The sequence below is a fragment of the Lepidochelys kempii genome, chromosome 6 (genome assembly GCF_965140265.1).
Source record: "Lepidochelys kempii isolate rLepKem1 chromosome 6, rLepKem1.hap2, whole genome shotgun sequence".
Classification (NCBI taxonomy): domain Eukaryota; kingdom Metazoa; phylum Chordata; order Testudines; family Cheloniidae; genus Lepidochelys; species Lepidochelys kempii.
Genome location: NC_133261.1, coordinates 74,387,847 through 74,410,773, shown reverse-complemented (window position 1 = coordinate 74,410,773; position 22,927 = coordinate 74,387,847). Strand labels below are relative to the sequence as shown.

Here is a 22,927-nt window from a genome sequence, read left to right as displayed (position 1 = left end):
ACAATGCACAAAAATAACTTGTGATATGGTATTTCTGATGTCAGAATGACATCCTACAGTCCAGACAGCCAACTTTCACATTTCTTCAGTTGATCTTTCTAGAACATTCCCTTAATAATTCTGCTGTTGGGTCATGAGAAGAAAACTTTGGGACCATTCATCTCCAAAAGTTAAGTGAACCCAAACTTTGCCCAACCGAGGGCCATCCCAGCAACTCTCCAGGAGCTAAATTCCTCACCTAACTTGAGTAAGACCAAAGCAGCGCCCACCTTTAAATGACTCCACTGGGGTGAGGGAAGCATTCGCCCTCTGAAGACCACAGGAAGGCATCAGCAGCTACCAGTTCCAGCATGTAGCACTCCTTGATCTTAGTGGAAGTCTGCTCAAATCATGATGAGGTATTGCACGTTAGAGCCTGTGCACTCTGTTAGCTACCTTCATGTCAAAGAGGAGGGCAGCGCTGGGCTGCACTTTGGACATGCCCATTCTAAACCCTGGATGATCAGGGACTTCTAGTTCCCTCTTACTCAGAGATTAGAAGGCAGGGCGGAATGGTGTCATACAGATTCCTTTTGTGGCATGGAAATTAGCCAAAATATGACAGACATCGATTAGGATTGGCTCACGGTGCAGACTCTAGTCACAACAAGTGGCACAAGTGTGTATTCAGCATGGACAATGACTAAACAGAGATGGGAGGTGAAGGGTCAGATGAGCCAGAGGCTCCTGGATGCCATACCTGGATAACCAAATCCCCTTCTCCCCCCAAAAAGAGCGCCTACCCTCTGTATGTGGAGCCTGTGGAACTGGTCTGCAATGCACTGTAACTTCCTTGCAATCTGAACCTCAGCACGTGCTTCCCGTTGACCTTCCCGAGGCTCCTCTTGGAGATGTGGATTCAATGCAAAGCCAACTGGGGGGACATGTAAACGGTACCCAGCATTCCCTGCAAGACATTAGAGATGAGAAGGCTCAATGGCTTGGTCTCCCAGCTTAAAGCCTGGTTCCCCTTCTCACCATTACACATCATGAAGGAAAACCTGTGTAACTGCAAACTTCTGACTCAGGCTAAAGTCCAGTTTCTGCAGCCTAAACAATGACTAATCATACTAAGTATTCAGTAAAACATTCACTCAGAGTTTTAAGTAGATTTACATTGATCCAGCAGAGTGTATTATGTTCCTCCCATAACCGAGTGACCTGAAAGAAAAAAACCACACTGAGATAGGGAAAGCTCTCACACATGGATCAGGCTTGTTTATAGTTCAGTCAATGTTGGGATTTTATCTGGAATGACAGTCTTACACTTATGCAGTACCTATGTCCCTCCTAAACATCAATAATCTCCTGGCATAATCCTTGCTGCAGCTTCCAAATCAGGCATCACTCATAACCGCCCAGCATTTAGGACCAAGTTTCACCTTGGGATACACTTTATAACAGGTGCCACATGTGAGGATACAAGGGCAGAATTTGACTCAAAGTTGTTGGTGGGGGGAGAGAATGGCTTTTTTTTTTTTAAACCTGAAATGTAAGTCAGGAATGATTCATGTCGCCAATTCAGCTTTAATAGAAATTCAAGCCAATTACCTCTTTACCACTGAAAAACTGTCTGTTCATGTTATTTATCTGACAACTTTTTTCTCAGCCAAGAGCCCAACAAAAGACTCTCAACATCTGAACCTCTGTGTTTACTGTCTCTGCACTGACAACACTCATGCAGTCCCATCCACATGACAAGATTCACCTGGGCAGCCTGGAGAAAGGGAAGATTTAACTCTTTGCAGGCAAATTGGCAGAATGTGCACTGAGGCGAGGGAAGCACTTGATCGCCCTCTGAAGCCTGCAGGAGGGTCTCAGCCTTAAGTGCTGCTGTAGGTGTCTAGCAATAACTTCAACTGCTTTATAATGGAATTGGGGGGGGGGGAAGGAGCTGGTGTTTAACGAATGGCAGAAGCAGTGAGAAAAGGGACAGCTCCTGCAGTGAGTAGGCAAGGGTGAGAAGCAGAGAGAGCTGTCTTTCTTTCAGGTGCAGCAGAATAAGTAACCCTCTCTTGTCCAGTGGGAGAAAGAGGGGAAGCGCTAGAGGGGCAGTTTTCCCTTCTGCAAAGCTAGTGATGCTGGAGTGCTCTTACCATAGAAGAGTCTCTGGGGCTCTTCAGTGACTCCACATGGCAACATGACATCCTGAGTGGAAGAGGATGGACTGAGTGTTTGGGTTGCCTTGTCCTGCTGCTCAGCATGCCTGATACCTGGACCACAGCAGTGTGTGAGTGGGAACAGTTGAAACCTCCCCAGCAGGCAGCTGTAGGATTGGTTCTGTGTGAAAATGCCAGGAGGGGTCATCTCACCAGGCTGACCTGTGAGTCCAAAGTCAGAGTGAAACACGTCATCGTCCAGCCCGTCCAAGCTGGAATAGTCCTCTTCTAGGTAGCTGGGGGGATCCATTGCTCCTGCAACAAATGAACACTTGAAAAAATGGCTAAGATACAACCAGAGTGCAGTCCAGAATAACCCCCTCACCCCCAATTCCATCCAGGAACACACAGTTCTCCCTACTTCCCCAAGCTTTTTCCTCCTAAAACAATGCATACATGACCTGAAAAGATCAGAAATAAGCTGATAATTAAGGCCTTGTGGTCAAGTTCTGGAGCCCTTGAAGAGACAGCTCTGCAAGCCAAAAAGGCTCCACATATGGTTGGAAGTCTTAAAGACTGCTCCCTCCCCAATAAAAGAATAGTCATGGCGAGACAGAGGGACATTGTTTTAAAAAGCAAATCCAACCTGCATAGCCAACCCCCTCCACACACACATACATTTTGGGAATCTTTACATTTGTCTTCTGATTTCAGAACCTTTAGGTTACACCAAATAGTAAGAGACTTGCCATTAAACCATAAGTCTTGTCAATACTGCTTTCTGTCAAACACTCCATAACCCCTGGTTACTTCATTCCCTGCCCCACAACCTAACCAAGCAAATGCCCAAAACTCATGCAGCCCCACCACCCCCATGTACCCTTCACTACTACAGAATCTATCCAAAACACCCTTCCTTTAGTTCACCCTAGAATTACAGAAGTCAGTGAGTGTTTGGTCATGTCAGTATCGCAAGCAGTGCTTTTATACACGTCAAAGTATATTCCTGAGCCCCATTATGTCCTAACACCAGGCAAAAGAGGGTAGGAAAATGAAAACCACTCTTTTAGAGCTTCTGCTAACACAGGATAAGTAAAAGCAGCCTGGCCAATGAATCCAGCAATCCTTTCCTGTTATCTATGCATCTAACCCTATTTGAAGACAGTCTCCTAAGAGATCCATCCCCAGGATTTCCACCCAGTTTTTAACAAGTGAAGTTCAACTCTTCACATCTCCTTTGCTCTGGTTTTGACCAAAACTTAACAGAATGGCAGACTAGTAAAAGGAATCCTACGCTTAAAGGAAATAAAAAGAATCTATCCAGTACTTCCCTCACCGTTCTCCACATGTACCTCCTCCCATGTAAATATGAACTCAGGACACCACTGTCCTAAAGAAGATACAGAGATGGGAAGGAATAAGGTTTTCCACTCTCAAAAAGAGGTTACAACTGCAAATAGCATTAAAATGTATAACTCGAATTATAGCTACATTTGGTACAAAAAGCTAAATGTGACAAACCCCAAAGCCAGGAAGTTTACTAGGTACACAAAACATTTAACAAAAGGGGCTTCAGAACAGTCAGAAATCTTAGTCCACATCCTATTCTGGTGGGCCAAGATGAGCTCATGCTTTGTTCTGAGGCCCAAAGAAGAAGACATTTGACAAGTCCAGAGCATCACCTACCCTAAAGCCACTTAATTTCTTCATGACCCCAAAATAAAGTTTGCTAGCTCCTTCAAAAACAAGAACAGCAAAAATAGAGTTTCTCAAAGGGAGATGCACCAAACAAATCAGAGTTTGCAAGGGTTGTTTAGGACTGTGGGAGCACAAATGCATGGAGTATCATACCTTCTATCTGCCTACTGCTTTCTCCTGAGGAGACAAGAAAACCTGCTATCTGAGAAAGCCTGAGTACACTGACAGTGGAATTCTTATACATTACAGTATCAGAGGCTACTCTCAAGATAAGCAGACAGTAAAAACAGAGGGAGGGTTCAACATACACATGCCTCTGCCTGCTTCCCAAAACAAAGTTGGCTGGTCTAAGTTTAGGACTACCATATTTCTTTCCTTCATTTCCTTCCCTTTGTGGGCTTACGTACTGCAAAGTTATACCCGTACAGAGGACTTAAATACAATGTTTGAGGCCAGCAAGGTTTAAAACAGAAACTTTAAAGCCCAGAAGAGATTCAATAGTGGAAACACATTATCTGGGCTATTGGACACTAGCATAATTTCTAGCATCACGAGTGTACTCAGCATTGTATGTACGAGCCATGGTCTTATACAGGCACTTCAGACTAGAGGTAACGGTTTCCAAAAAGCAATATGCTTTGGAATAATGCTAGCACTAACTTGTTTCTTTATGATTATTAACATTTATGCAAATCACCATTTTTTAAAAGTCTCTGCCTTTGCCAAGTGCCCGAATAATTGCTTTGTGATCAATTCACTGAATTAGCTCACTGCCAAAGAGGCACAAGTATTTTTCAACAGCTACTTGCATGAATCTAACTATAAGGAAGTGATCACATCAGGTTGAGGAAACTCAACAGAAGAGGAGTTTTATTTATTTTAAGTAAATCAGATACCAAGATGACTAGGACTGAGGATACTGCAAATATTTTTCTGGTGAAAGAGGTACAGTTTATAGTCAGAGAGTAACTGGCGAGAAGGTTCCCCCTCACCAGTTTGGGGTTCATGAGCTCACAGAACAGAGAGAAACAGATGTCACCCAGGCTCAGTTGGGGACAATATAAATATCTCCCTGATGCCAACAGGGGAAGCCATTTCCTGGATGGGGGAAGAAGGTCACTCAGCGCAGTGAACTGGAAGAACTAAACGGTACCAACAGAGTGCGGATTTCTCCATGCTGAGGTGATGAGGGTTGGGGTCTCCAGGACCCAGACCGGGGAGAACGGAAGGCACCCGCTCCAGGCGGGTAACTGCAAACCCCATGGGTTTAAGTGCAGGTCCCGACCCTTCTCAGTCCCTACCTGACTCCTGGCCCTTATGGCACAAACTGCTGCAACCGGGATGGCTCGATTTCGGCCCCAAGCCCAGCCAAGAGGCACCAGAGAGAGAAGCTGCCACAGGCTCGCTCTCTCCCCACCACCCTCGGGCTCCTGATCCACGGCCCCCTTCCAGCCAGCCCCGCCTGGACCAGAGGCGGGCTGCTAGGTCAGAGCCCGCCGGGACTGAGCCCCCATGCAGCAGCTCCGGAGCCGCTGCCATGAGCGTGCGGGGTCTCTGCCCCCCCGGATAGGGCAGGAGCCGGGGAGCACGGGGTGAAAAGGGACCTCCTGACCGACCCGCCCGGGAGCACCTTCCGCGGTAGAGCTGAGGCGCGCTCCGCTCCATGCCCGCAGCGGGAAGGCGGCCGGCAGCAGCCCCCGGCCCGGCGGGCACTCACCTGTGGCAGGGGAGGCAGGGCAGGGCAGGGCAGGGCACCGCCGGAGGGGCGCGGGCGCCGAGCCCGGGCAGAGCGAGGAGTCCCCAAGCTGCAGCCTCAGGCGCCGCCGCGCCGCATTGTTTCCAAAATACACTTGCTTCCTGGCATCCCCCAAACAGCTGATAGGAGCCCCGCCCCCCAGTGACGTACACGCCAACCAGCCAATACGGAAAGAGCGCCCCCCGCCCCCCCGCGCTGCCTCCGCAGCAGGGACAGACGCTGATGTGCAGCCTTCCATGTAAACCAGAGTAAGGGAGGCAGGGCAAATCCCCAGCCCCTCATGAAGCGCACAATGCACAGCAGGGCTGGTGAAGGGAGGCTCCGTCTGCTGTAATGCTACAGCTAGCCCGAGGGGTTGCAGGGCCAGGAAGGTCTTTGACACAGTCCTCTATGACGGGCTCATAAGCAAAGCAGGGAAACGTGGTCTAGCTGAAACTACTATAAGGTGGGGTGCGCAAGTGGTTGAAAGACCATCCTCATCGAACTGGGAGGGTGTATCTAGCGGGGCCCTGCAGGGGTCAGTCCTAGGTCAGGTACTATTCATTATTTTTCATTAATGACTTGGCTAATGGAGCAGAGAGTATGCTTGTAAGATTAGGGAATGACATCAAACTGACAGGGGTTGCTACAACAATGGTAATACCTTGCAGTCATCCACGGATGTTGACGTACCATGGAAAGAGGCATAAATAGTAAGGCTGTGGATTAATCACAGTTAACTCACTCGATTAACTAAAAAAAGTAAATCATGATTTAAAAAATTAATCGCGGTTTTAATTACACTGTTAAACAATAGAATACCCATTGAAATTTATGAAATATTTTGGATGTTTTTCTGCATTTTCATATATGTTGTAATTTAAATCAGTGTCTATTATTTTTTATTACAAATATTTGGACAGTAAAAATGATAAACAAAAGAAATAGTATTTTTAAGTTCACCTCATACAAGTACTGTAGTGCAATCTCCTTGTTGTGAAAGTGAAACTTACAAATGTAGATTTTGTAAATGTAGATTTTTACAAGTCCACTCAGTCCTACTTCTTGTTCACCAGTCGCTAAGACAAACAAGTATGTTTACATTTACAGGAGATAACGCTGCCCTCTTCTTATTTACAGTGTCACCAGAAAATGAGAACAGGCATTTGCATGGGACTTTTGTAGCCAGCACTGCAAGGTATTTACGTGCCAGGTATGCTAAACATTCACATGCCCCTTCATGCTTCTGCCACCATTCCAGAGGACATGCTTCCATGCTTGTTAAAAAATAATGCATTAGTTACATTTGTGACTGAACTCCTTGGGAGAGAATTGTATGTTCCCTGCTCTGTTTTACCTGCATTCTGCCATATATTTCATGTTATAGCAGTCTCAGATGAGGACCCAGCACATGTTGTTCATTTTAAGAACACTTTCACTGCAGATTTCACAAAATGCAAAGAAAGTATGAATGTGAGATTTCTAAAGATAGCTACAGCACTTGACCCAAGGTTTAAGAATCTGAAGTGCCTTCCAAAATCTGAGAGGGATGAGGTGTGGAACATGCTTTCAGAAGCCTTAAAAGGGCAACACTCCGACGTGGAAACTACAGAACCCGAACCACCATAAAAGAAAATTAACCTTCTGCTGACTCAGATAATGAAAATGAACATGCATTGGTCTGCACTGCTTCGGATTGTTATCGACCAGAACCCATCATCACCATGGATGTATGTCCCCTGGAATGGTGGTTGAAGCACAAAGGGACATATGATTCTTTAGCACATCTGGCATGTAAAGATCTTGCAACTTGGGCTACAACAGTGTCATGCAAATGCCTGTTCTCACTTTCAGATGACATTTACAAAAAGCAAGCAGCATTATCTTCTGCAAATGTAAACAAACTTATTTGTCTGAGTGACTGGCTGAACAAGAAGTAGGACTGAGTTGACTTGCAGGCTCTAAACTTTTACATTTTTGTTTTTGTTTTTGAATGCAGGTTTGTTTTTTGGTTTTTTTTTACATAATTCTACATTTCTAAGTTCAACTTTTTGATAAAGAGATTACACTATGGTACTTGTATTAGATTAATTGAAAAATACTATTTTTTGGGGGGGGTTATAGTGCAAATACTTGTAATCAAAAATAAATATAAAGTGAGCACTGTACACTTTGTATTTGGTGTTGTAATTGAAATCAATATATTTGAAAATGTAGAAAACACCCAAAAATATTTAAATAAATAGTATTCTATTATTGTTTAACAGTGTGATTAATAGTGCGATTAAGCGCGATTAATTTTTTTAATCACTTGACAGCACTAATAAATAGTATTCCCATTCTTACAGATGGGGAAACTGAGGCACCAAAAAGTCAAGGCCAATATTTTTAAAAGTCGATAGTGGCTTGAGATATAGGGTGACCATATTTCCCAAAGGGAAAACAGGACACCACATGGGGCTGACCCAAATTCTTCCCCCCGCCTTCGTGGGGCTGGCCCAAGCCACTCACCCCAGCCCTGCCTACCCACCTCCCCCCCACCACGCAATGCTGTTACAGGTTGTTCCAGCTCTGCCTCCCCCACTCCCCACACCAGGCTGGCATTGCTGATCAGCCCCTGCACGTTCCTTCGCTCCACACCTCACTTTTTTGACAAATGTGGGCATTTGTCCCCTTTGCTCTTGCCAGGACAAATGCCCTCTTTTGCCAAAAAAATCCGAACAGCTGGGACAGGGCTTAAAAAAGGGACTGTCCCAGCCAAAACAGGATGAATGGTCACCCTACTTGAGGTATCTCAGCTTTTGGGTATCCAACTTGACATACCTTAAGCCTGATTTTCAGAAATGTTGAGCATTCACAACCCCATTTGAACTTAGTGGGAACTGTGACGTGTTTAGCCCCTTTGAAAATCAGGCCCAAGTTATGAAGGAATGGATTGCCACTGATATCTCCCCAATTCCACATTACACCTGGAGTGCTTTTGTCCTTTTACATACTTTTGGCAGCAAGGGCTTCTTGTGGAAAATTCTAAACCTCCAGTCAAGAACAATGTTCAGGTCTTTGGAGGAGGTGATTAAAGGCCTTCTGATATGTGGTGCTTTTCCTTTGGGACCTTTGACCTCCTTTGTACCAGGACACAACACTGTCTGCAGTAGGTGTGAATCAATCCATCCTTTTAGCAGAGTTTTCTATCCAAGGATAGCAATTAGGGACCCAGTCTCTGGTACTCCATTTCTGCACTCAGCTCAGCATAGCAAACTTCAGGGCAAAAGTGGCTTCGGACTACCATTGCATTCCCTTTATTCTGGGCCCATCTGGGGACCTGCCTTGCTCCCAGTGTAGATAAGGGCCCCCTTGAATAATAGCTCATGTGCAGGCAATGCTTTGGCACAGCTGTTTCCTCTTGGCCCACCTCCAACCTACCCTGTATGCTGACCTGTGTGGCCTTCTGTGCTGAGGGTATTTTCTAGGGGCCAGAGGCGGGCAGTAGAGAAATCGGCCCTCAGGGCTTGCTGCAGAGAACTTGCTGCCTCCACCCATATCATGAATACGGGGCTCTCCAGATACACTGCATGGTACAAAATGTAACTACTGGGCTCTCAGGTCAGTGTGTAGAGGGCTCCACTTCCTTTCTCTCTCATCATGCTTATCCTAGCCAGTCTACCCACTCAGAAAGGGGAACTCCCCCGAAGTCAATAAACTTTCATGAGATGTAAGCAGATAATACATGCCAGGCCTCATCTTGCTGTTTACAGCATAAAACTGATGTGAGATCAGAATCAGACCTGCTACATTTTGCAGTTATATGGAAGAGCCTGTATGCCATCTGTACGTTAGGGGTGGCGGGAGGGGAGGGGGGAGATGAGGCTGAAGCCCTGTTCTTCGCCTATTGGAGAAGTCTGGGAATTCCTTAAGACGCTTTCATCATTCAGCGAGTTATTCTGGGGTTTTGTTTTTTCCCCCTGTTTATTTTTAATGGAAATTTCTTACAACCAAACTACCAGAGTTACACACACACGCAAGAAATAGTCAGTATTCCTGTGATTTAAGAATACTGAAAAAAAAAATCCTCCAACTCTCCCCGCCCCAACCCCCCCCCCCCCCCCAAAAAAAAAACAAACAAAACCAGTGACATGAAATTAAACCAAAGCCAGATCTTGGTTGAACGTCGGGAAGAAAATTCTTAAGAATGAGATCTCTTAGAGTGTTGAATAATCTCCCAAAGGAAGTGGTGGAAGCCCTGAGCCTACTACCTGAGTCATTTAAAGCTATTATTATTATTTTATTATTTGTATCGCACTTAGAGACCTCAACCAAGAACAGGGCCCCATTGTTCCAGGTGCTGTATAGACAAGTAGTAACAGACAGCTCCTGCCCTGAAAAGCTTTCAGTCGAAATAGAGAAGACAGACAAAGGATGGCAGGTGAAGTAGCACAGCAGGTCAGCTGCAGAGTTGGGAAGAGAATGCAGATCTCCTGACTATTAGTTCTGTGCCCTATCAACTAGACCATGTTGCCTCCCAACTAGACTGGACTGCTCAAGAATATTCTCCAGAGCAGGGTTTCTCAACTCCTGGGTCAGGACCCAAAAGTGGGTCACCAGAATGTTTCAAAGGGTCATGTGGCAGTTCCTGTGGCTCCTGTCCCGTGGGACTGGCTGATCTTGCCTTCCTGCTCCAGGCATTGCAACCTGTGGGGTCCCAGCACCACTCAGGTCATGATGATGAAAGTCCACGTAGGCCAAATTTGAGTGAATAGCACTGCAATCCCATGAGCCAGGTCACAATTCCACTCACTCAAATTTGGTCTAGCGAGGGTGGTGGGGTCAAACCTGAGTGGCGCTGCAACCCTCGAGGTTGCAATGCCTGGAACGGAGAGCCAAGCCCAGCCATCCCCGCAGTACAGGAGCTGCTACTGTGGGGTGAGTGGCTTGCAGGACCCAATCCCACCCCCCTCTGGGGGGTGGGCTCCAATCAAAACCACCCCAGGGCCTCAACCCCCAGACTATTTACTGGGTCATGATAGGCCATAAACATTTACAAATGGGTCCTGAACCCCAAAAGGTTGAGAACCACTGCTATGGTTGGTTAAATAGGAGAATGGAGTCACTAGAAGTAGTAAAAAGAAAAGGAGGACTTGTGGCACCTTAGAGACTAACCAATTTATTAGAGCATAAGCTTTCGTGAGCTACAGCTCAGCTCACGAAAGCTTATGCTCTAATAAATTGGTTAGTCTCTAAGGTGCCACAAGTCCTCCTTTTCTTTTTGCGAATACAGACTAACACGGCTGTTACTCTGAAACCTAGAAGTAGTAAGTCTTTCACATCTCTAACGCATGTAAAGCAATAAATACACTGTGTAATTTTAGGGGAACAGGGTGCAAAGAGACACTACAGAGAAACAGTTTTTTCCAAAAATCATGTTTTCATTTTTACATTCATTCAATCTTACTGTTCAAACCCCACTGTGCTTAGGACCCTGCACTGCCCGCCACTTCCATGGCAGTGGTTCTGACTCTGACAGTAGAGTCCTTATAACAGATGAGCTGGGAATTTGTTGGCTGGGTTTGAAAGTGATGTGAGAGTCCAACAGCAGCTAGTTATTTTCAGACAAAACCATTGTTTGTTTGTTTTAAATGACTTATGAGACTCCCATAGGCTTTTGAAGTCTGAGTGCTCCAACAGTAGGGTAAGAGAAACACTGAAATACACTGTTGTGATACTTGTGCATAATATGCTAAACTAAATAATCAGGAGGAAAAAGGGGGGTTAATTTCCGAGGAAAAGCTCTCAGAAGGTACCTTTGGGCAACCCCCCTCCATCCATTGTTTCCCATAACAATATCAAAACCAGGTAGGAAAAGACTTTGGGATTTGGGAGACAGTCAGCAGTTTACTATTGTTTTACTTGCTTGTAGGATTGCTTTCCTGGAGTGTGCTCCTGCTTCCATAGAAGTCAATAGTAAAACTCCTATTGATTTCAAAAGTGCAGGATCAGACCCCTAGATACAAAATGACCGTGTCATGCTGTCTTTAAAACCTAGGTAACAAGATCACTTGGAAGGGAGATTTTAAAACCCAGCTGGCTGCTGAGTAATGTTAATTGCTGTCAAGACTGCCACAGAGTTATTGAGGTTTGTAACCTAAACTCAGGAGACGGGTTAGATTGGGAACCGATTACCAGAAAGGTGAGGCAAGTTACTGTGAGATCTTAATATAACATTCCCCTTGACTGGGCCTTGATATCCTCTTTAGTTTAACGCTCCAGACTCTCAGTGATTTTTGAGAGGCTATTTACAAGTGACATGGCTAGATCTATGTGCTAATAATGTGCACTCTCTCCAAGAAACACTGATACATTTCTTTATGGCTCCAGTTCCAAAGTCCATTCCATAGTCTTTTATTTGCCTGATGAAGGGTTGATCCTGCTCCTCATTACAGCGGGATTAAGGCACCTCTGCTTGGGTTGTGTATCCTTATCAAGTGAGAAAGAGAAAGGACTGATTCCTTTTATTTTCAATAAAGGACTGAATCCTAATTTAATTAAGCCTACTTCCCCACCTTAGAAAATCAGACAACCTGGAAGAAACTGCTACAAAACAGCAACATAAAGCTTTCTATTTATTAGAGATGTACAAATTTTGCGACACCAACTGTCAGACATCAGCAACTTGCCAGACACCTGAGGGATGCATCTAATTTGCATGTGCAGTGATATAAATAAAAAATGAATGCACCACAATTCCCATAGCTTGTATCTTCCATGATAAAAAATGCTTGTTGATTGTTCTTATTAGCAGTAAAAAACAGTATCAATCTACTTTACCCTCATCTTGTGGGTGAAGGTGGTTAGGGGGCCACATTTTAGATCCCCCAAGGCTGCACTTTTGGAACCCCAGCAGTGCAAAAATGTATGGTAACTGAAATTCATGTCTATAATCCAGCTAGATGGTTATAAAGCTCAGGAAGGATATTTGTGCCTTTCAGTGATTTAAAAAAAAGATATGGCAGCGTATCTGAGAGAATGGACTCAGAGGGATTCCTTGAGGAAATTAGACATTGTTAAGAAATGGCTCCGAGTAAATAGACCGAAACCAAGACAGAGACAGAGAGTCTGAAATGGAAATTTGTGAACTGAGGGCAAGTTATACCAGTGACCTTGCTGCATTCTGCTAATAGAGCTGCCACAATAGCACTGAGACAAACTCCTTACCTGGGAACTGGACCCCCTGGGGTAGACATTCTGTCAGTAATTTCTGCTCATTAACGTACATGATGGTATTTTTATACACGGAGGTTTATCTGAAATCATGTATGATGGCGTCCCTGAGACATTTGTAGGAAAAAATGTCCCAAAATTCCATTCTGATCAGTGGAGAACAATCATTCAGTGGTAGACTGATGTGACGCTTAGAAAAGTGGTGGGAGAACAGCTTTTTTATATATCTACTGCCCATATCTATTCCATGATGTATCTTCAGAGCCATTTCTGCTTATTTTACTACAATAAACATGTTGATACTACTGTCAGCACAAAATAATTGCAGAATAAGTTGTATTCTTAGGCCCCAGTCCTGCAAGCTGCTCTGCATGGGTGGATCCTTACTTCAGTGGGGCTCCATGCAGGCACACAGGTCCTCTCACTCAGGTGAGCTTGCAGGAGCAGGACCTGAAGCTGTCAATGCCATTTGGATTGGGCCAAACTTATTGGTGCTTTATTATCTGTTAAGTAATAAGTAATGTTATTATTATATTATATTAATCAGTGTGACTAAGTTTCATGTTTTTATTGCATGTCTTGTGATTTGGTGTTTATTCTTCAAGCCCCACCTACTGGAATCAAGAGATTGCATGTGCATCTCAGCTTCCATTGACATAAAGAACTGTTTAGCCCTCACGGCTGTGGTGAGAAGCTTGAAAACATGAACTGAGTGTAGCTTAAAGCACTCAGAAATCAGAAGGCAAATACCGCCCCATTATTTTTTAAAATATCTCTTGATTTTTAAAGAAATGTCATGATTTTAGTGGGTCTGGACCATGATTTTTGATTGCTTGGGGTTGGCAAATACTGTTATGCTCTGCCTTATCACAATCAAATTGCCATCTGAGTTCTGTCATTTCAGAATCTTTGTTACTTGTGTTGTGGGAAGCAGAAAAAAACCAAGCTTGATTTTCAGGCTTTGACCCTGATCATGCAATCCTCACACAAGCTAAACTTCCATCCCAGGTAAGGGAGTTTGGTCTGTATTAGACTGCAGGGTTCATTGGGTTCAGCATGGTTTGCTGATAGATAGAAAAAAGTGTTGCTCACTTTGAACTGAGCAAGTTTGATAATGAAGTCATTTACAGAGAATAAACATTCACTGAGATGGTGTTTCTGTTGGGCCTTTTTCTGAACGTAGCCACATTTTAAAAGACATAGGTCTCAGGGGCTTCTCTCTCTTTAAATGTTTCTGACAGCAAAGTAAAAACACTCTTTTCTTCCTAGGGTGGCCAGGCATCTGGTTTTTGACCAGAACCCTGTCAGTTCTGGTCAGCACCGCTAAAAGTCCAGTTGGCGGTGCAGCGGGCTAAGGCAGGCTCCCTGCCTGCTCTGGCTCTGCATGGCTTCTGGAAGTAGCCTGCAAGTCCGGCTCCTGAGCGCACAGGCGACCACAGGGGTCCGTGCGCTGCCTGAGCCCTGAGCGCCAGCTCTGCAGCTCCCATTGGTTGGGAATTGTGGTCAGTGTGAGTTGCAGGGGCAGCGCCTGCTGGCATGGGCAGCGTCTGTGGCCGTGGGCAGTGCGCAGAGCCCCCTGGCCCTTCCACCCACGAGCCGGAGGGGGGACATGCCACCGCTTCCAGGAGCCGCGTGGAGCCAGGGCAGGCAGGGAGCCTGCCTTAGCCTCGCTGCACTGCTGACTGGGAGCCGCCTGAGGTAAGCACCATCTGGCTGGAGCCCACACCCTGAACCGCCTCCCACATCCCAATCCCCTGCCCCAGGTTGGAACCTCCTCCCGCACTCTAACTCCCTCCCAGAGCCCACCCCAACCCCCTGTCCCAGGTCAGAACCCTAACTCCCCCCTCCAGAGCCCTTACTCCACCCCCCAGCCCTGAGCCCCCTCCCACACCCAAACTCCCTTCCAGAGCCCACACCCCTCATCCCCTCCCACACCCCAACCCCCTACACCAGCCCTGAGCCCCCTCCCACACCCAAACTCCCTTCCAGAGCCCACACCCCTCATCCCCTCCCACACCCCAACCCCCTACACCAGCCCTGAGCCCCCTCCTGCACTCTGAACCCCTCAGTCCCAGCCCAGAGCCCCCTCCTGTACCCCAAACCTCTCATCCCTGGCCCCACCCCGGAGTCTGCACCCCCAGCTGGAGCCCTTCCCTCCCTCCCCACTCCAACCCCCTGCCCCAGCCTGGAGCGCCCCTCCTGCACTCTGAACCCCTCATTTCTGGCCCCACTCCAGAACCCACACCCCCAGCCCCCTGCCCAGCCTGGTGAAAGTGAGTGAGGGTGGGCGAGAGCCAGCAAGGGAGTGAGGGGGGGATAGAGTGAATGGGGGTGGGGCCTCAGAGAAGGGGCAGGGCCTTGGGGAAGGGGTGGGGCAAGGGTGTTCAGTTTTGTGTGATTAGGAAGTTGGCATCCCTAATTTTTCTAAGGCCATGGAAATCCCCTTGAAAGGCCATTCATTCTGTCCCAAGGAAGGCAGAAAGCCCTGTGATAAATGAGACCTGAGCAGTGGCCCTCAGTTTGTATTGTCAGCTGGGCAAACATAAGCTTGTATGTCCATTCAGCATTTCTCTTCTTCTTCTGCAACAGTGCAAGCTCACAGCCTAAAAAGTCTAAAAGCAACTTGTTGAAGAAAGTTATACAACTCTGATTGTGGTGTGTGTGTGTGTGTGTCAGGGTGGTACATGTCATTCATTGCCCCCTGCGGTCAGATTGATTTCCCTCCTCTGCCTATTCTTTCTCTCCTCTCTATTCTCACAGACTTCTGCTGTAGAATTCCATTTTCTCTAGGGAACTGGCCCAATTCTGTAGAGACTTTCTATAGAGAAGAATTTCTATAGCATGCTACTGATTTCTATAGAAAGTAAAGATTTCTCATCATTTACTTCACCTATGGAAAAAATCTGGAATCAGAAAACGATTCATTTACATTTAACTTACTATTATATAAACTGCAGTTTATTCTTCCCCCTCCCCTTTCTCATCTATCTCCTTCTGTTTCCCATCTCCTGTCTTTACCTTCTGCTTCTCTAAACCTGTCTCATCCCTTTTTACTATCCCACTTCTCCTTCTTACTAGATGTTGTCTCTTTTCTCATCTGACAGCCTATTCTGTCCCCACCTTTCTCATTGTCTGGACCCAATCCTGCAAGCTAAATTCATTTTATGCCCTAATCCTGCAAACACTTACATAAGGGTTTCACTTTGCTACCATGATTTCAAAGAAACTACTTCTGAATTAAAGATAATCATGTGCATAAATGTTTGCAGGATTGGATCCTCCCTCTCTAGGTGCCTGATTAGATGCTTATTAAAGTCAATGGAAAGACTCCTGCTGCTGTCTGTGAGTGTTGGATCAGGCCCTAACTGTGGTACTGTACAACAAATAATAAAAAATTAAAAATGGGAATTGTAGGTGCTTAGCACTTGCCAGAGGCACTCTGCACCTCTCAAGATCAGGCTCTTTACATCTGAATATAGAAAAATACATTGTTGTTAGGTGTCATATTTGGACAATGCTTAACATATGGGGCCTGACGCTGTACCCCGGACTTTGATTTCCATGGAAGTTTTGCCTGCATAAGCTCTGTAAAATTGGGGGCCCAAAAATTCTTCCTAACTGAAAAGCTTGTTGGAGAGAAAAATCTGGTTTAAGAACAGTGACAGGCTTAAAGGGAACAATTGGAATATTTTAAATAGATTTTTTAAATTTCCCCAGTCTACTTTATTTCCCTCCAGGTCAATTAACAATAATAACAGTTAATATTTTGCATATCTATAGCACTTGCCTATAAACACGTATGTGGCTGCTTAACTTTATGCATTTTGATTAGTCGCAGTACTACTCACAGTATATAAAATATGTAAGTGTTTGAAAGATCAGGGTCTAATGGATTAAACTTCACCTCAGCCCCCCGTTAGGGTAAGGAAATGTTATCCCCATTTTACAAATCAGGAGAATGGTAGTATTTTGCTTTTTTTGGTAACCATTTGCTTTCAGATTGACTACGATAACATTCTTACCAGAAAATATATTTTGGGTATTAATGACAGCATTGCTGTAGATTCCTTCTTGTAAATTTAAAATTAAATCATAGAGGCTCGATCCTGGGAAGTGCTGAGTACCCTAATTTCCTACTGAAGTTTGTGAGCACTCTGGGTATTCAGCACCATGCACAATTAGGTCCTAAGACAATAAAATCAAAGCCAAAGTGAGACAGCAAAGTAAAAATAGAACCATTATTGCCCAGTCCTGCTAATATTCTGAAGGAATCATCTATCTCTGATACCTGCCAGATGATTAACATTTCTGGTCTATTTCTTTAAAGTGAAGATGAAAAGAAATATGTCATAGTTTGATTTTGTTGCAATGATCCTGTGTTTTCCTGACAATTTCACAAAGGAGGGCATCCAGCCTGTTGCATAGTCTATGGGCCCAATCCTGCAAACCAGTCACAGGAGAATTTGCTTAAGGCTTTGTAGGACCTATATTTGTCCATGTAAAATTATCTTCTCTTTTTCATCACCTATGGGCATCCCTTAGAACCTTTTTTTAAAAGTGTCTATTGCTTTTAGCTAATTGCAGTATTTACTCTATGTAGTGTAGAAGATTTTATTATAATAGAGGTTTTAAAGGTTGATTATTAAGACACTATATCTATTTCTGAAGTGGCATAGGGAGAGATTCTCATTTTGTTCCTTTGAATTTTTGTGTACAATAACGATTTTATCCACCTTTTTCAATGTAAATTGAGTATAATTTTCTCTCAGACAGATAATTAATAGGATTAGCAAAAAACTAGGGGCTTAATCCTGCTCCCACTGAAGTCTCCCCTTAAACTTCTATGTGAGAAGGATCAGACCCTTCATTTTTAGAGGAAACTGTTTTCCTACAAAAATCCCCAATCCTGGAAAATAAACTTGAAAAACAAAATTAAAAAAAAACACAGATCAAAAATGAAATCTCAGAATTCTCCTGCCTGAATGTTTGCAGCTAATATTCACCAACTCCTTATGAAACCTTTCCCCCCTCATGAAAACTTCGAGCCTCACACAGACCAAGAGGAATAAGCAGCAGATTTGCTAGAAATTTCAAAAAGTTTTTCTTTGAATTATAATACTGAAGCTTCTTATCAGCAGCCCCTGTGCTATACTGTATATATAAAAGGAAACTGGATATTTCTTACATGAAATATGCTAAATATCATAGCTTACCCATTCCCCTCTGTACTCAGGTGCTGCACTTCTGATGCTGAGATCCCAATGGCAGCAATGCTTTCATCAGAAAAAGGTCCTTCGCTTTGGCTCCTTTCTTCCTCTTCCCTTTATACTACCTGATGTTTCTAGGAAGTGGGTTGAAAGGCTGAGACAGATTTTCATTTTTAATAACTGAGCTTCAGGTTCCCAGGGAAAAAATGTCCTCCATTGGAGACAAGAAGGTCCTGTGTCACCCAAATTCTTTATTTATTAAAGAGACAAGGAGATCCTCTTACAAAACCCAAGTAAAGACTCCTCCTTAAATCTGGCAAGAGGTTCACTGGGCCTGCTTCTTTCTTTCAATCTCTTTTCATTTCCTCATCTCTGTCATGGAAATCTTAAAACATGTCCAGTGATGGAAGTGAAGTTTCCCCATGCAGGAAGCATTGTCTGTTGGTTAAAACACAGGGCCCTGGGGTCAGGAGATGTAGGTTCTGTTCTGCGCTTTGCCACTGTTTCGCTGTGTGATCTTGAAAAGTCACTTAATTGCTTTGTGCCTCAGTTTTGCCATCTGTAACATGGGGCTGATAATAATACTCCAAACCTTTGCGTGGTACGGTATAGAACACTGCTGATATAAAAGCACATTGAGATCCTCTGATGATAGGTCTTATGAAAGTACAAAATATTATTGTTGTCATCGAGATTTACCAAACGTGGTGACTGAGGAATGGGAGGTGATCTTCATTTGAACTCCTTCCCTTCTTACTGCTCACTGGTGTGGATGTACAGATGCAGATATATGCTAGTAATTTGAGAGGACTGTAGAATCGAGTGGAAAATTCACAATGAAATGTGAAACCCTCCAAAGTGGTTTTCATGTTTTGATCTGAATTTTAAAAATGATCCATTTTTGTGACAAGAACAATGAAATGTTGAGGGGTTCTTGCTTAAAAGTAGGGCCATCTTGGAATGGAGAATGAGCCTACCACCATTCAAAAAGGGAGTTTCATTTAGAAGAAAACATGACATTTTCAAAATATACATTTCTAGGCAAAAAATATTTTGCAAATGAAAACCTTGCTGCATTTGCAAAGAGCCACATCAAAGAAATGTAGCAAAACCCAAAAGGTCATATTTTCAAATATGCGTGTGCAAATTGCCCAGCACATAGGTCCAAAAATGTGGGGTTATATGAGTTTTCAGGTGTGCAGTTTGGACACGTACAAACACGCACATCCATGTTTGAAAATCTGGCCCCGAACTTCTGGGGCACGAACGGGCCTAGAACAAAACAAGAACATTTTTGACTCTTTTCTACAGTTCAGAGGAAGGCTGAAAGCTGCATAGGCACTTGTGGACAGCATTCACTAAAGCCTTGGCAGGGGGCTTTAAACAGACTGTGGAGTTACAGCTGATTCCAAAGGAAATAGGACAGGAAAGAAGTGATGCCAAGGAAGAAGTCAAATCAGACGGTGTTTTGAATCCCACTGCTAGGTGGTAATGTTGGGGGCAGAGATAATTGTAAATGACAATAAAATGTAGAAACTTCTCCTTCTGCTTTATTACTCACAAATTGTTTATTCCGCTTGCCTGCCTTTTGTGAAGCAATCTGGCTTCCCTGCTTGCTCCTGCACTTGTTGACACCTGACCTCATCCATCATGAAGCAGAACTACTCCTGGGGACTAACATTAGGGGCTATTTCTGGCCAGATACATTTTCACATTCTTTGTTCTTTCTCCCTTTCTCATAGAGTTTTCTCTCAGTTTTTCTCTCCTGTGTCTTTTCCTCTGTTTTCTCCTACTGTCTCTCTTCTCTTCTGTAATTTTTTGTCCTTTCAACCCCCTTTTTTCCTGGTCATCTCCCTTTTCTCCCTCCATCTGCTCAATTTTTTACATAACCTTTCCCTTACTCCCAATAATTTTTCCAGAGATGAGGTTGGGAGATGCTCACTTCCAATGATAATCATCTGGGTTAATGATAATACTTAGTGCTTTCCATCTTCAAAGCACTTTACAAACATTAGTGAAACCTCACAGTGTCCATGTGAGGTAGTGACGCAAATATCTTATCTCCATTTTACAGATGTGGCGACTGAGGCAGAGAGGTTAAATCTTCAGTAGTGGCCACGTATTCTGGGCCTCCATATTTGGATGTTTTAATTGGGCACCCAAAATAGTTAACCACTTTTGAAAATTAGGCTGTATCTATCTGAATTTTTTTAAGGTTCCTATCACCTTAATATCTAAGCACCATAAGTGATTTAACTGACTTGACCACTTAATGGCTCTGTGGTAGAACCAGGATTAGAAAGTAAACAGTGTTTGGTGATTCTCCTTCCTCTAGCCTCTATCTAGGATTTGTCTGTCCCTAGATTGTGAGCTTCCAGAAGCAAGCACTCAAATGTCTAGAAAGCACCTAGCAAAGTCTGAGTGCTACCAAAACCAAATAAATAATAACACTAATGTAGGGATTTCTGGCTCGCAGCCCTGTGCTCAGTTCAATAGATAATGCTGCCTCTAATATCAAACCTTTAAAAAAATATTCCAATAGTCTACTGGTCCAAGCTTCTGTAGCAACACTATTGTAAGCTGGAATGTTTGGATCTTTACTGTAGAATAATATATTTCTTTTTAAAGAGAAATTACAATTGAGCGATAAGATGGCTTCTGTCTGAAACCCCATTAAGATGCCGGGTACCTGTAGAATCCTACTTTCCTTTGTGTTGCATAGTGCTCTAGGAAAGCTAAATGACAAAAATCCAAAAGCACTTGCAGTTTGATTCACATGAACTTGGGGAGCAGTTACTAAGGAAAGGGGTGTATTTTAAGACTGGAGGAAGGTTAAGCTCTCTCTTTGTACTGAGTCAGTACTGTAGCTGTGCCCCCTAGTTTTGGAAAGTTTGTTGTCCTCCAAACACATGTATAAATCCTTTTAAAATAGTTATAAACCACCTGCTCTTCTTGGAGGGCCCAATCCTGCAAACACTGAAGTAAATGGAGTTCTGCATGCAAAGACCTTACAGCATCTAAGTCCATAGTGCTTAGTACTTTATCTTAATGTACAATAACTTGGGGATGATTCTGAACAGTCAGATATGAAGTCACTGGTGTAGGTGAGGGGAGAATCAGGCCTAGTGTGTCCAACGGCTAGAGCAAGGGAGTGGGAATCAGGAGACCTGGGTTCTTTTCTGAGCTTTGTTACTGAACCTCTATGTGATCTTAGACAAGTCACATCACCTCTTCAAGCCTTGGTTCCTCCATCTGTAAAATGGGGATAATTTTACCTACCAACCTTTGTGAAGCTCTTTGAAATCTAAAGATGAAAGGTGATATATAAGTACAAAACCTTATTGTTATGATTATGTCACTGGAAAGGTAATTTTTCCTAGATTTGGAATAAAGGGCCTGATAATCTTCTCACTTACCGGAGTTTTATAGCAGGGTAACTGTACTGACTTCCGTGAATCCTGATTTACACTAGTCTGAAAGGAGAATCAGGCTCATGGTCACAGATTTTACCAATGAATGCAGTGCCACAATAACACATGCATTCTCACTCCATCCCTTTCACAGATTAATACCTCCATTAATTCTATGTAGTCTTTGTGCAAATATTCTACCTAAATTCCATTAGAGTCACAGCCTTTCTAAGCTTAAATAGTCTTACAACATTTATCCTCTAGTCCCCTCAACTTGTTTGCTCTATTTTGAAGTTCTCTTTTAGTTTTCACTGTGTTGACTAAAGCTGGGAGAATCTTGCAAAAAATAAATAAATCTACAAATATTCACTAATATTTTTAAACAAATTCAGTTTGGCTGTGTTTGTGGCCCATTTGTGTCTACTTTCTTTACTTAATTCTTGTCTGATAATAGTTGTATGATTCAGTTTTTCTAACACAAAAACTCTCAGAAGATGAAGCTCATGCATTTGAATACTCATGGAGGGTGGATTATAATTTCCTCTTCTCTGAGAATTTATACCAGAAACCTGACTACAGTAGATGACTTACACTCATGCAGTCAAGAATAGAAACCATACCATGTATCTTTGGGAACCAATCACAACTAAGCAACGTAACTCAAGTACCATGCTAAGGAGTAGAGGAAAATTGTGGAAAATGCTACCGAATAATTTCAAATAACAAGTCCATTTGAGGCCATTGCAGGGACATCCCCTGAATAGAAAAAATGACATAATGCATCACATTATAGGTTATGAATTGTTTACTCAGTTTTAGAGTTGGTATGTTCCAGAGGGAGCTTCATTCTCCCCTGAAGAGCAGGAGCCTTAGAGTGAGCTGGGAGATCCTTGGAGGATCCTTGAGGGAGGTGAAGAAACTGGCATTCTAGTTAATGGGTTCAGGACTTGAGAGGCTTATCACTAGTAGAAGTCTTCTAAATATGGGGGATTATGATCTCATGATGGATAAATAGGATTTGCAATAACAAGCTTTGATAATATACTGTAGACAGACACACTGAACTAAATTCACCCCAAGTGTAACTCCCTGCCTTACACCAAGGATGAATTTGGCCCATTGTGTGACCTCATCCAAAGTTACCGCTGCCTCCTCTATTAACATTGTATTTGCTCCATGCCTGTATTATACATAACTCTTTATTTTTAGGTGGGTTTATATAGCACTGTGCCTTCCAGAATATATAAGCTAGGATTTTGTGTATTCACGTGTGTACACACGTGTGTACGTGCAGCATGGCACAATCTATGCTCTCTGCATGTCTATATATGGTAAGTAAATATAAGCATCTAGGCAGAAGGGGCGGGGGAGCCCTTGGCCCTGATCCATTACACCCAGCCTTTCTAGAACGCTATTAAAATTTGATGTTGTTTTCCTCCTGTGTCTCCTGAGTTCTTTGTTCCACTCAGGCCAGTGCTGACCAGCACGACTCCCAGACTAGACAGATGAGGGGAGGGGGAAAGA

At 43.8% G+C, this 22,927-nt stretch overlaps 1 protein-coding gene across 2 annotated transcripts in view; it reads right to left on the bottom strand.

Moving 5' to 3' along the window:
- The window catches only part of BMF (Bcl2 modifying factor), a 33,574-nt gene extending 27,875 nt beyond the window's left edge, over positions 1-5,699 (bottom strand). Inside the window, exons 1-3 of one of the 2 annotated variants that reach the window (XM_073348808.1) lie at positions 5,554-5,699; positions 2,136-2,453; positions 783-946 (exon numbers count right to left, since the gene is read on the bottom strand). In XM_073348808.1, the coding sequence (XP_073204909.1) occupies positions 783-946; positions 2,136-2,448 (477 nt within the window). In that variant the 5' untranslated portion in view covers positions 2,449-2,453; positions 5,554-5,699. The remainder of the gene's footprint in view (positions 1-782; positions 947-2,135; positions 2,454-5,553) is intronic. The other variant, XM_073348807.1, reaches the window with a different exon arrangement.
- Between the last annotated feature and the right edge of the window lie 17,228 nt (positions 5,700-22,927).